The sequence below is a fragment of the Chrysochloris asiatica genome, unplaced genomic scaffold, assembly GCF_000296735.1.
Source record: "Chrysochloris asiatica unplaced genomic scaffold, ChrAsi1.0 scaffold00026, whole genome shotgun sequence".
In the NCBI taxonomy this organism is placed as follows: Eukaryota; Metazoa; Chordata; class Mammalia; order Afrosoricida; family Chrysochloridae; genus Chrysochloris; species Chrysochloris asiatica.
Window position 1 is genome coordinate 1,778,247 of NW_006408544.1, and position 13,102 is coordinate 1,791,348.

A 13,102-nucleotide genomic window follows, 5' to 3' on the forward strand; every position below is an offset into this window, starting at 1 on the left:
TATTAAAGGTGTCATGGACTGCCGGAAGAATAAACATCTGTTTTGGAAGAATTATTATCATAATGCTCCTTAGAAGCCAGATGGCCAGACCATCTCTCATACTAAGACATTTTATCAGGAGAGACCTGTCCCTGAAGAAGGACATCATGCTTGGTTTTTTTGTTTTGTTTTTCAACACTTACCTGTCAGTTTGCTATACTGTGGCAGCCTTTTTGTTGCTGTGCTCCTGGAAGCTATGCCACCAGTATTTCAAATACCAGCAGGGTCATGGTGGGCAGATTTCAGCTTTAGACTGGGAAGAAGAACCTGGCAAACTACTTTTGAAGAAATTGGCCAGTAAAAAGCATACGAATAGCAGTGAAACATTGTCTGTTTTGTTCTCGTATACATACATACAGTTCCTAAGAACAGCAACTGATTCTAGTCCCAACTTTTACAGATAATGCTTTTTTTTTTTTTCTTTTTTCTTAACATGTTTTCCCAACCACTCTTTCAGAGGAACAAATTCTTAACTTTTTTGAAATCAAAATAATAGAAGGACAGTCTTCTTTATTCATTGTCAAGCTTTTACATGCACAGGAAGCAATTAAAAATACCATGGCTTGAATCAGGCACACTTTAGTCCTCAAAATAACATCTCTCATGTTTAGCACTTTTGCAGTAGATTTGACCCAATGCCATATGCCATTTGATTTCTTGACTGCTGCTTCCGTAAGTGTTGATTGTGTATTCAAGTAAAATAAAATCCTTGAAAATGAAATCCTATCTTTTTTCCATTTATCATGATATTGTTTATCGGTCCAGTTGTGGGGATTTTGTTTTCTTTACATTGAATTGTTATCCATACTGAAGGCTGTATTCTTTGATCTTCATCAGTAAATGTTTCAAATCTTCTTCACTTTCAGCAAGCAAGATTGTGTCATCTGCATATCACAGGTTATTAATGAGACTTTCTCTAATCCTGAAGCTGAGTTATTCTTTATCTAGTCTAGCTTCTTGGATTATTTGCTCAGTACACATATTAAATAAATACGGTGAAAGGATACAACCCTGACACACATCTTTGCTAATTTTGAACCATACAGTATCCCCTTGGTCTATTCTAATACCTGCCTCTTAGTCTATGTACAGGTTTGTCATAAACACAATGAAATGTCTGGAATTCCCATTCTTCACAATGTTATCTATAATGTGTTATGATCCACAAAGCCAAATACCTTTGCATAGTTAATAAAACACAAGTAAACATCTTTCTGGTATTGTCTGCTTTCAACCAAGATCCATCTGACATCAGCAATGATATGCTTCATTTAATATCCTCTTCTGAATAGTGCTTGAATTTCTGGCAGCTCCCTATTGATGTACTGCTGCAACTACTTTCTAATTATTTTCAGCAAATTTTATTTGTGTGTGCTATTAATGATATCGTTCAATAATTTCTGTGTTCTGTAGGGTCACATTTTAGATGACTTAGACTGCTGTTATTTTATGCTTGATCCATTCCTTCGAGTATGGAGCAATAAAACTAGCAGATAGGAAACAGGACATATATCCACATGTCATAGCAGACCCCTGACTTTTAAGCAAGAAGAGGAAACCCAAGAAAGATGCAAATTGAGGAAGCAAAGTAAATTTCAGGTGTACTATTCATACTCACATTTACTTTTTTTTTTTCCCCACATTTACTTTTATAGAAACTATAATGAGAAACATCACCACCAGAAAGCCAAGCTTCGCAAAGTCAAGGATCTTTTAGTTCATGAAGTACATCTACGAGATGAGAGAATTAAGCAACTTGAAAATGACACTGAAGCATTGCAACAACAAATGGAAAAGGTGAGAGAAACAAAAGGTGGAAAATGCTGGCGGATGGTCGCTTAGAGAATGCCTCATTTTAAAATTTATGTTTGGCTCTTCATTGTCCACATTTCTTTTCTTTGTACCTTATCTCAATGTGAGTATTTAAGTCTTGCCAACAAGTCCGTCAGGTTCCCAGAGATGCTAAACCACAGGGGACATGCCATCTCATGATCAGTATCCATCCTTCAAAGGATAATGTGTATTCTGAAACACTCCTTAACAGAGACTTTCAAACCACCCGCAATAACTCATTCCTGCTGTGGATAGCCTTCAATTTGCCACAAACATCTGTTTGTTTTCAATGGCAGTAAAAACATGTGATCCTTATTCCTTTACCAATCTCTGACTGGTGCCTTCAAACTTTTTTTCTAAATAGCTATAGTTTCTTAGGTTTGTCTTATTGCCCTTGTAACTAATTCACTGGGATATGGATAGAAAAGAAACAGGACTGAAGAATGGAATTAAATGCTGAATAAGCTTGAGAGCCTTTGTTGTTGTTGTTGTTAAGTGCCATTGAGTTGGTTCTGACCCATAGCAACCCTCTATAGGGTTTCCAAGGAGCAACTGGTGAACTTAAACCACCAACCTTGCAATTCAAACTGACTTTGCAGTCTGGTGCATTAACCCACAGCACCACACCAGGACTCCTTAAACTCTATCAATTAGAAATAAAGCGTAACTGATTAGACCAGTTGTTTTTGTTTTTTCACTGCTTGGGATCCCCAACCCTTTTCAAAATTTTTGAAAACTCTTTTCTCACCCCAAAATACTCACTCCAATATCCAACAAACTTTTTATTGCACTACCAGGAAACTAAGGCAGTTCAAATTATTTCACTCAGTATGTGGAACATCATTGGACTCCAGGTTGAGATTCCCTGTTGTTAAGTGTCTTCAAGTCAGTTTTGACTCATAGTTACCCTGTATAGAGTTTCTAAAGAGCAGCTTGTGGGTTTGAATTGCTGTCCTTGTAGTTCACAGTCCAGTGCTTATCCTACAGCTCCACACCAGGACTCCTGAGATTCCCTAGATTATATATAAAAAAGCATTTGAGGATTTTAACAGTTGCATCACCAGCATTGTATTCTTAGTTTTAATAAATCCTCTTAATACTCTACAGTGACAGAGCAAAACTAGGTTGGATTGGTGCAGTATCCTTTTATTTTGTCACTAAATCATCAAACTTATTCTGGAGACTCAGGTCCAGTTTAGGCTAAAACCTAGAGCAAAATATAGAAAGTATATAGAAAAAAACAGCATTTTGATTCATAGGCCCACCAGAAACATCACCAACTTTCTTTTGTATTATCACTTCCTTCTTCTATGATCTGCCTTCCACTTCTAGGCTTTCATGAAAAAACGGCCTTCTGCTTTCAGCAGGCACTTTCTTTCTTCCATACCGTACTGTGCTAAATAGTGTTTCCCCAAACTCATGTCTACCCAGAACTTCAGAATATGACCTTATTTTGAAATAGGGTGTTTGGAGGAATAATTAGTTAAGATAAGGTCATGCCAGATTAAGGAGGGCCCTAAAATCCAATATGAATGATGTCCTTAGAAGAAGACATACACACAGACACACATACACAGGGAAAAGGTCATGTAACAATGGAGGAAGTGATTGGAGTAAGGCAACTACAAATCAAGGAATGCCAGTAACCACCAGAATTTAGGAGTTAAGCATGGAACAGATCTTCCCTCAGAGTCTCCAGAGGAACCAACCCTGCAGACATCTTGATTTCAGATTTTAATCTCCAGAACTGTGAGCGAATAAATTTCTGTTGTCTTAAGCCACCAAGTTTGTGGTGATTTGTTACAGCATCCCTAGGAAACTAGACCTGGTGGTCTAGTCCTCTAAGATCACAACCACAGAAAGACACTATGGCACATGTTTTCCTCAGTCACATGGATTCATTATGAGTCAGAAATGACTTGATAACACTTAACAACTACCACTCAATAACAACAGAATACATTTTTTTCAAGTTCACATGGAACATTCACCAAGAGAGACTATGTTGTTGTTGTTATGTGTCATCAAGTCAATTGTGACTCATAGTGACCTTGTATAGAGTTTTCAAGGAGTGGCTGGTGAGTTTGAACCACCAACCTTGTGATTCAAACCAACCTTGTGGTCTAGTGCTTTTCCTATAATGTCATACCTGAGTTAAAAAAACATCACTCAAATGAATAAACTTGAATCTATTTCAGTAAACTAATGAGTATGGGGGGAAATCAGCACCTTATTTATCTCAAAAGATTTTACATCACTTATGAACCTTGTTGTGAATACAGTTCTAAAATTAAAATTAGAAAAATTAGGATCAAAAAGAATCGTCTTAAGAATCACAGGTCTCCATGAAATATACTAGAGATCATAAATAAGCAGAGGGTAAGGGCCCTCCTTGGAAACACTATGTTGTTGTTGTTGTTGTTACGTGCCATCAAGTTGGTACCGACTCATAGCGACCCTGTGCACAACAGAACAAAACACTGCCCAGTTCTGAGCCAACCTCACAATTGTTGCCACACTTGAGCCCATTGATGCTGCCACTTTGCCAATCCATGTTGCTGGGGTCTTCCTCTTTTTCTCTGACCCCTCCACATTACCAAACATGATATCCTTCTCCAGAGACTGGTCCCTCCTGATAATATGCCCAGGGGTCACAATGAGTCAAAACTGACTTGATGTCACTTAAGAACAACAAGGGTCCTGGTTGATAATCCTTGCACTGCTAAGCACAAGGTCGGCTGTTCAAACCCACCATCTGCTCCTCAGAAACCCTATACAGGGTCACTATGAGTCAGAACTGACTCCACAGCACTTAATGACAGGAAGAAAGAGTTACTGGATCTTTTGCTCACTGCCCTTGAAGGTAACTCTGGGTTTTTACTTTGTTGTTGTTGTTGTTATATGTGCCGTGGAGTCGGTTTTGACTCATAGTGACCCCGTACAGAGTTTCCAAGGCTGTAAATCTTTATGGGAACAGAAAGCCTTATCTTTCTCCAGTGGAACAGCTGGTAGTTTCGAACTTCTGACCTTGCGGTTTGCAGCCTGATTCATAACCACTACGCTACCAGAGCTCCTTGGTTTTGACTTTCGATAGACTTACATTCAAATTCTAGCCCTGCTACTTAATAGTTCTGTGATCCTGGACAAGTCTCTGCATATCATTTTCTCATAGGTAAAATATTTCCCACCTCACAATGCTCTTGTAGGTATGAAAATATAAAATGCCAAAAGTGGTTCTTGGCACACATAAATTTTAACAAATATTCTTTCCCTTCTTTTGGCATATAATCTCTTAAAGCATGGTAATGAGTGGGTGCATAGTAATTCACAAGATAAATTGTGAATTAGTAATTCTTATACTAGAGAAGAGTGATGCAGAGCTTTTAATGCCACAGTAGTAAGTAAGGCATCCTGGTGTGGGTTAATGCACTGGACTGCAAAGTCGGTTTGAACTGCAAGGTCAGCAGTTCAAGCTCACCAGCTGCTCCTCAGAGACCCTATACAGGGTTGCTGTGGATTGAAACTGACAACAAAATAAGTAAGTACATGTCTGGGGACCCTAGACCAGATCCCCGAGCATAAAAAAGCTGGTCTCACTTTTTAAGCACTAAATCTCCAAAAAAAATGGCAGTTCTTTTGACTTCATTTCCTCACTTTCTCTTTACATGTGTATGTGTGTGTTATGTATTTAGTGTCATCGAGTTGGTTCTGACCCATAGCGACCATGTATAAGGGTTTCCAAGATGCAGCTTAAACTGCCACCCTTGCAGTTCAAACCAACTTTGCAGTCCAGCACATTAACCCACAGCGCCACACCAGGACTCCCTCTCTTTATATAGCTACTTTTAAAACCTTCATGTAGCAAATTACTTGAGCCCTCTAATTGCTGTGATCATCCAAACCACATTTTTATCCTATTCTCTACACAGGTGTCTTGATTTTTCGGTTCAAAAAAGATTGTATTTCTGAAGGATAGAGTGTCTATAGCTTTTTAAAAAAACATCCTTTTTTAAAAACTTTTATTTTAAGCTTAATTTACTCCCAAGCCATAAATTTTTGCTTCTCCAGTTTCTTCTGTGCAACTTCCTCTTCTGGTTAAGGAACAATCTACTCCTTTTTAGTGAGGATCATCAGCAATGTGGTAGGGGAACTTTTGTAGGGGGTTGATCCAACTCTGAACTCTGTAAGTTCAGTGGTGCATCTTGGAATTTGGTTGACCTGGATCTGTTCAATAACCAGAGAATCCACATCTAAAAACTTAAGTTCAGCATTGCTCTCTGCATTTTTAAGCATGTACAGCAAAAATTCACTCTTTCGGGGCCACTAACCTTATATCCAGGGCCACCATTGTAACGTCAGAATGGTATACATTGCTTCTGCAAAGTGACATCTTTCAGATACTTGGTGGCTTTTCATATATGCATACCCTTGATGTCCTGGGAAGTTTCACAGGTGTTCTTAAAATGGACCTGGAGATTTGAACCTCTTGGTTGGCATGATTTTGTACAGTTTTCTGGGTCAAGTGAGTAGCGAACCATTTTGTGAGATAACCTCAGGCCACTTACAAGAAGAGGAAGAGCAGAACATTCTTTCTTATCCAGTTATAACTACATAGGATATAATTACTGTCAATCTTTGCCATAAATATATTTACATAATAGTAGCCAAGAGTATTGCTAGACATTGAAGGGTCCTGGATGAAGAGAGTTAAATTGTAGATGGTTTGTTGTAGGACATGATATAATTTCCCTTTCACAAAGGAAATATTTTCTGAATGATTCCTGTTAATGCCATATTTAAAAGAAAGAAAGAAAGGTCCCCTTCTGATCCTCCTGTGTACCAGAATATTGTTGGTCTCCCATCCCTGCGTACTCCCACCATTGGCAGGTAAAGAATAGATGCAAAAAGCTGATGGGACTTTGATGGTACCAGTGACTATGAAAGATCATTGGTGATGTAAGAATGGCAGTTCTACATTTTTGAGCTTCAAATTCCTTCACCAAGAGGGATTTTACACTATTGCTTGTACAGTTTTTACACTATTATTTGTATTACACTATTATTTGTACTGTTTCTATATACAAAATGGTTGGTGTTTTTTGTTTGTTGTTGGATTGCTTTTCACAAAACTCATCCCTTTATCATTTTAGCTATAGCTTCACTCAATCTTGCTTTGTGGGAAAATCACTGGTAGAAAATGAAACATAGTGTCAGGCTAGAAATCATTTCAGCATCATCACTGCTAGAATATCCTTGGCACCTGACTAACATGCTTGACTTGCCCCACCAGCTGTGATCCTGACACCACCAAGTGAGGTGACTAGATTCCCAAACTGCCCCCTGTTGCTTTAAAAATAATATAACTACAAAGTAGATGGACATGAAAAAAAATTCAATATTCAATATGAAGTTTCAGAGAATTCATTTTATTTGTTGTTGGTTTGATACCTGTAAAATTAATTACAAATAAGAGCATTAGAACCTTATTAGAAGTTGCATAGAAGATACAGTTGACCCTTGAATAACATGGTTTGAACTGTGTAGGTCCACTTACATTCCGATTTTTTCTCCTTAACTGCAGTGACCTGCGTGTTGCAAGTATCCATATATCTCTGTCTCTCTCAAGAACTGCTCACGTGGAGATGATTAGTATCATGTGGCATGTTAACCGGATATTCCCAACACTTAAACTCACTGCAGTGGTAATAAGAAAAATGATTGTGTCTAAGTGGACGTGTGCAGTTCAAACTTGTGTTGTTCAAAGGTCAACTGTGTTTTTCTATGTTAACCCCCCAACATAATGAAATGTCCACACAAAATGTTGTTATTTGGTGCTGCCCTTGAATTGCGTCATAGGATTTTCTAGGCTGTAATTCACACAGAAGCAGATCGCCAGGTCTTTCTCCTACAGAGACATTGGTGAGTTTAAACCATCAACCTTTCAGTTGGCAATGGAGTGCTTGCTTAACCATTGGACCACCAGTCCTTCAGGGCTCTAAACAAAATTAATGGCATAAAATAACCAAAATGAACAAAACTGTCTAGCTATATGTGAATAGTCGGCAAATATATGAAAAGAGACTAGAGGAAAGGAGCAAAACATAGCCAACTAGTGAGGTTTACCATCAGAGTTTAGAAACAAGCTGATGCTCTCAAATCTATCATTTGTTCTTCAGCTGTGGTCTTTAGGGGACTTTCTTATCTACAGGAGAAGGCATTCCAGGACCAGATCACCACCCAAAACGATATCCTGCTCCTAGAAAAAAGGAAACTTCTAGAGCAACTCACAGAGCAAGAAGAACTAATCCATGGTAACAAATGGATAATATCTTCAGTGCAGAGCAGGTAGGTGCAGCCCTACCTGAGGAGCCAATGGGCTCCATCAAGAGGGTATTTCTTTCAATTTTCAGCCAAGCAGTAGACAGGTATACAGTGGGGACAATAATACTAATAGGATATACTCACCATGGGGTGGTCAACCATTATAGATCAAAAGGGCACCATTTACCTAAAGACAAAGTTGAGAAGGGATGGGAAGAAGGGTGGAGTGCAAATAAGACCCACAGGAAGGAAGTGGGATAACTGTTGTTATATGGAGGGGATTGCAATCATTGAGATGAAACAAAGAGTATAATTTGTTTAATGTAAAATTGATGGTCTTCTCTATTAACCTTCACTCAATTCACAATAAAAACTTTCAAAAAAGAAAAGCAAAAGGATATTTCTCCCTCAACCAAGAGATCATTGCAGAGACTGTGCTTTGAGCTTGAGCCCTATCTCTTAACTGTTGCTTTGCTGTCTGCTGTTTTCAGCAGATCAAGGAAGTGACAGAAGTGAAATCTCCTAGAGGAGGCTGGCTAGCCATTCTAATAGGCTCTCAGACAGCAATACTATCTCACTGAGGAGGCTGCTGTGTGCCCTTTGGTCCATCACTTCATGTATGTTGACATTCAATTTTTATCAGTAGACCAAGAGAGGACCAGGCTCACAGGAATGACTTAAATTCATAATATACCAACATGTTAATGTTTAATCAGACATTTTCTGAGCAAACAAGAATTCCCATACCAGCCAGGCTTACTTCTCTATCCCCACTGCTGTCCCGTCAATTCTGGCTCATACTGACCCTATAGAATGGAGTAGAACTGTCCCCTAGGGTTTCCAAGGCTGTCAGTCTTTATGGAAGTAGACAGGCTCTCCTTTCTCCCACAGACTGGCTGGTGGTTTTGAACCACCATCCTTTCCATTAGCAGCCCAACACATAACCCACTGTGCCACCAGGATTCCTTCACTAGTCGTTGTTGTTAAATGCCATTGAGATGGTTCCAACTCATAGCAACCCTGTATGGTTTCTGGGGAGCAGCTGGTGAGTTCGGACTACCAACCTTGTGGTTCAAACTGACCTTGGAATCAAGTGCATTATCATGCAATGCCACACCAGGTCTCCTCTATTGTTGTTGTTGTTGTTGTTGTTGTTAAGTGCCTTTAAATCGGTTCTGACCCATAGCGACCCTGTACAGGGTTTCCGAGGCTGTAAATTTTTACGGGAGCAGAAAGCCTCATCTTTCTCCCGGGGAACAGCTGGTAGTTTCGAACTGCTGACCTTAAGGTTCACAGACAGATTCCTAACCACTGTAGGAGACTTTAATTACATTTTAATTTTTGCTTTGCAAACACAGTATCAGAGCAGAGTAATTTGATCTTAACAGGTAGTACCACCCATAATAAAAAAATGACTTAACTTTTTTTTAGCACTTATATGCTAGGTGCCATTCTGATCTGTCCACCATTCATCTGTCAGTTTGTCATATTGTGGTGGCTTGTGTGTTGCTGTGATTCTGGAAGTTATTCCATGGGTATTTTAAATACCAGCAGGATCACCCATGGTGGACAGGTTTCAGATGCGCTTCCAGACAAAGACAGACTAGGGAGAAGGAGAGGCAGACTATTTCCAAATATTTAATCACTGAAAACCTTATGAATAGCAGTGAAACACTGTCAGTAGCAGATTACTGAATATTGAAAAATTATGAAGGGCACCAGAATAATGTCAAATACAGTGCCAGAAGATGAGCCCCTCTGGTTGGAAGGCACTCAAAATGTGGCTGGAGAAGAATTGCCTCCTCAAACCACAGTTGACCGTGCTGATGTGAATGGAGAAATGCCCTCAGGATCTTCATTTGCTGATGAGGCACAACTCAATATAAAGAGAAATGGATGTAAACATTAATGATCAGAACATGGAATGTACAAAGTATGAATCTAGGAAAATTGGAACTTGTCAAAAATTAAATGGAAGACATAAACATTGATATCCTAGGCATTTGTGAGCTGAAATGGACTGGTATTGGCCATTTTTAATCTGACAATCACATGATTTACTATGCTGGGAATGACAAATTGAAGAGAAATGGTGTTGCATTCGTCATCAAAAAGAACATATCAAAATCTGTCATAAAGTGCAACACTGTCTGTGATAGGATAATATCCACACACCTACAAAGAGCTCTGGTAGCATAGTGGTTACGAATAGGGCTGTGAACCGCAAGGTCAGCAGTTTGAAACTACCAGCTGCTCTGTGGGAAAATAAGGAGGTTCTCTGCTCCTGTAAAGATTTACAGCCTCGGAAACCCTGTTCAGGGTCGCTATGGATCGGAACCAACTTGACAGCACTTAACAACAACAACAAGGAAGACCAGTTAATACCACTATTATTCAAATTTATGTATCAACCACTAAAGCTAGAGATGATGAAATTGAAGAATTCTAAGAGTTTCGTCAATCTGAAATTAAACAAACCTGCAACCAAGATGAATTGATAATTTCTGGTGATTGGAATGCAAAGGTTGGAAACAAAGAGAAAGGATCAGTAGTTGGAAAATATGGCCTTGGTGATAAAAAAACAATGCTGGAGATTGCATGATAAAATTTTGCAAGACAAATGACTTCTTCATTGCAAATACCTGTTTTAAACAACATAAAAGATGACTATACACATGGATCTCACCAGAGAGAAAACACAGAAATCAAATTGACTACCTCTGTGGAAAGAGACAGTGGAAAAGCTCCATGTCATCAGCCAACACTAGGCAAAGGGCAAACTGTGGAACAGACTTATCAATTGCTCATCTGCAAATTCAGGTTGAAGCTTAAAAAAAATGAAAACAAGTCCACAAGAGCCAAAATATGACCTTGAATATATCCCATCTGAATTTAGAGATCATCTGAAGAACATATTTGATGCATTAGACACTAAAAACTGAAGACCAGAAGAGTTGTGGGATGCCATCAAGAACATCATACAGAAAGAAAGCAAAAGGTCATTAAGAAGACAAGAAAGAAGGAAATGATCAAAATGGATGTCAGAGGAGACTTAATTCTCCAGTGTAGTGATGCTAAAGCAAATGGAAGACGTGAAGAGGTACAAGAGCTGAACAGAACATTTCAAAGGTGTGCTTAAGAAGACAAAGTCAAATATTACAACAAATGTGCAAAGACCTGGAGTTAGAAAACCAAAAAGGAAGAATATGCTCAGCATTTCTCAAGCTGAGAAAACTGAAGAAAAAATTCAAACCTCGATTTGTGGTATTAAAGGGTTCTATGGGCAAATTATTGAATGATGTAGAAAGCATCAAAAGAAAATGGAAGGAATACACAGAGTAACTGTACCAAAAGTAATGGTTGATGTTCAACCACTTAATAAGGTACCATATGATCAAGAGCCAATGGTACTGAAGGAAGAAGTCCAAGGTGCATTGATGGAATTGGCAAAGAACAAGGCTTCAGGAATTGATGGAATACAAATTGAAGTCTGTCAACAAACAGTGCAGCACTGGAGGCCCTCACTCACCTATGTTAAGAAATTTGGAAGACAACTCTACCTGGCCAACTGGCTGGAGGAGATCCATATTTGTATCCATTCCAAAGAGAGGTGACCCAACGGAATGCAGAAATCATTGGACAATATCATTGATACACTATGTGAGTAAAGTTTTACTAAAAGTAATACAAAAACAGCTAAAACCATACATTGACAGAGAATTTCCAGAGGTTCAAGTCAGATTCAGAGAAGGATGTGAAATGGGGATATCATTTCTGACTGACATCAGATGAATCTTGACTAAAAGCAGATAATACCAGAAAGATGTTTACCTGTGCTTTATTGACTATGCAAAGGCTTTCAATTGTGTGGATCATGACAAGCTATGGACAAAATTGCAAAGTATGAGTATTCTAGAACACTTAATTGTGCTCGTGAGGAACCTGTACATAGACTAAGAGGCAGTTGTTCAAACAGAACAAAGAAACACCAAATGGTGTAAAATTAGGACAGGTGTATGACCAGGGTTACATTCTTTCACCATGCTTATTCAATCTATATACTGAGCAAATAATCTGAGAAGCTGGATTATATGAAGAAAAATGTAGCATCAAGATTGGAGGAAGAGAGTAAATGTGTACGTTCGTTGTCGTAACAACAGTCCATAGAGTCCGTCAGCTATGGCTTCCAGCTTTAAGAAGGCTAGCGTGGCATCAATTTCAAGCCAACGAAAGCAGATGAGCTCCAAGCCTGACATCAATGATGAGCAGAAACAGGAAATCCGTGAAGCTTTTGATCTCTTTGATACAGATGGGACTGGCACCATTGATGTCAAAGAGCTTAAGGTGGCAATGCGGGCCCTGGGCTTTGAGCCCAGGAAAGAAGAGATCAAGAAAATGATCACTGAGATTGATAAGGAAGGTACAGGAAAAATGGACTTCAATGACTTTTTGACGGTGATGACTAAGAAGATGTCTGAGAAAGATACCAAAGAAGAAATCCTGAAAGCTTTCAAGCTCTTTGATGACGATGAAACTGGCAAGATCTCTTTCAAAAATCTGAAATGCGTGGCCAAGGAGTTGGGCGAGAACCTCACTGATGAGGAACTGCAGGAAATGATTGATGAGGCGGATCGAGACGGTGACGGTGAAGTCAGTGAGCAAGAGTTCCTGCGCATCATGAAGAAGACGAGCCTTTACTAAAACAGCCTCCACTCTCCTAGCAAGCACGTGTAACTCCAGCCTGTGGGACCGTCTGAACACCAACTCCCCATAGCTATAGAAGCAACCTCAATTCTTTTCTCCCTTTGACAGTGGTCTTTGATGTTCACTTCTGTGTCAAATGACCCACGGATAGTTTATGTCCCCCTAAACAGAACTCAAGCCCATAAGAACAGAGCACATGGAGAAG

General features: G+C 39.1%; 1 protein-coding gene and 1 pseudogene across 1 annotated transcript in view; both read left to right on the top strand.

Moving 5' to 3' along the window:
- CCDC30 (coiled-coil domain containing 30) overlaps nucleotides 1–13,102 on the top strand; it is a 110,380-nt gene that overhangs the window by 82,823 nt on the left and 14,455 nt on the right. Inside the window, exons 10-11 of the mRNA XM_006839829.1 lie at nucleotides 1,695–1,836; nucleotides 8,081–8,217. Coding sequence (XP_006839892.1) covers nucleotides 1,695–1,836; nucleotides 8,081–8,217 — 279 coding nt within the window. The remainder of the gene's footprint in view (nucleotides 1–1,694; nucleotides 1,837–8,080; nucleotides 8,218–13,102) is intronic.
- On the top strand, nucleotides 12,373–12,894 carry LOC102825561 (annotated as a pseudogene).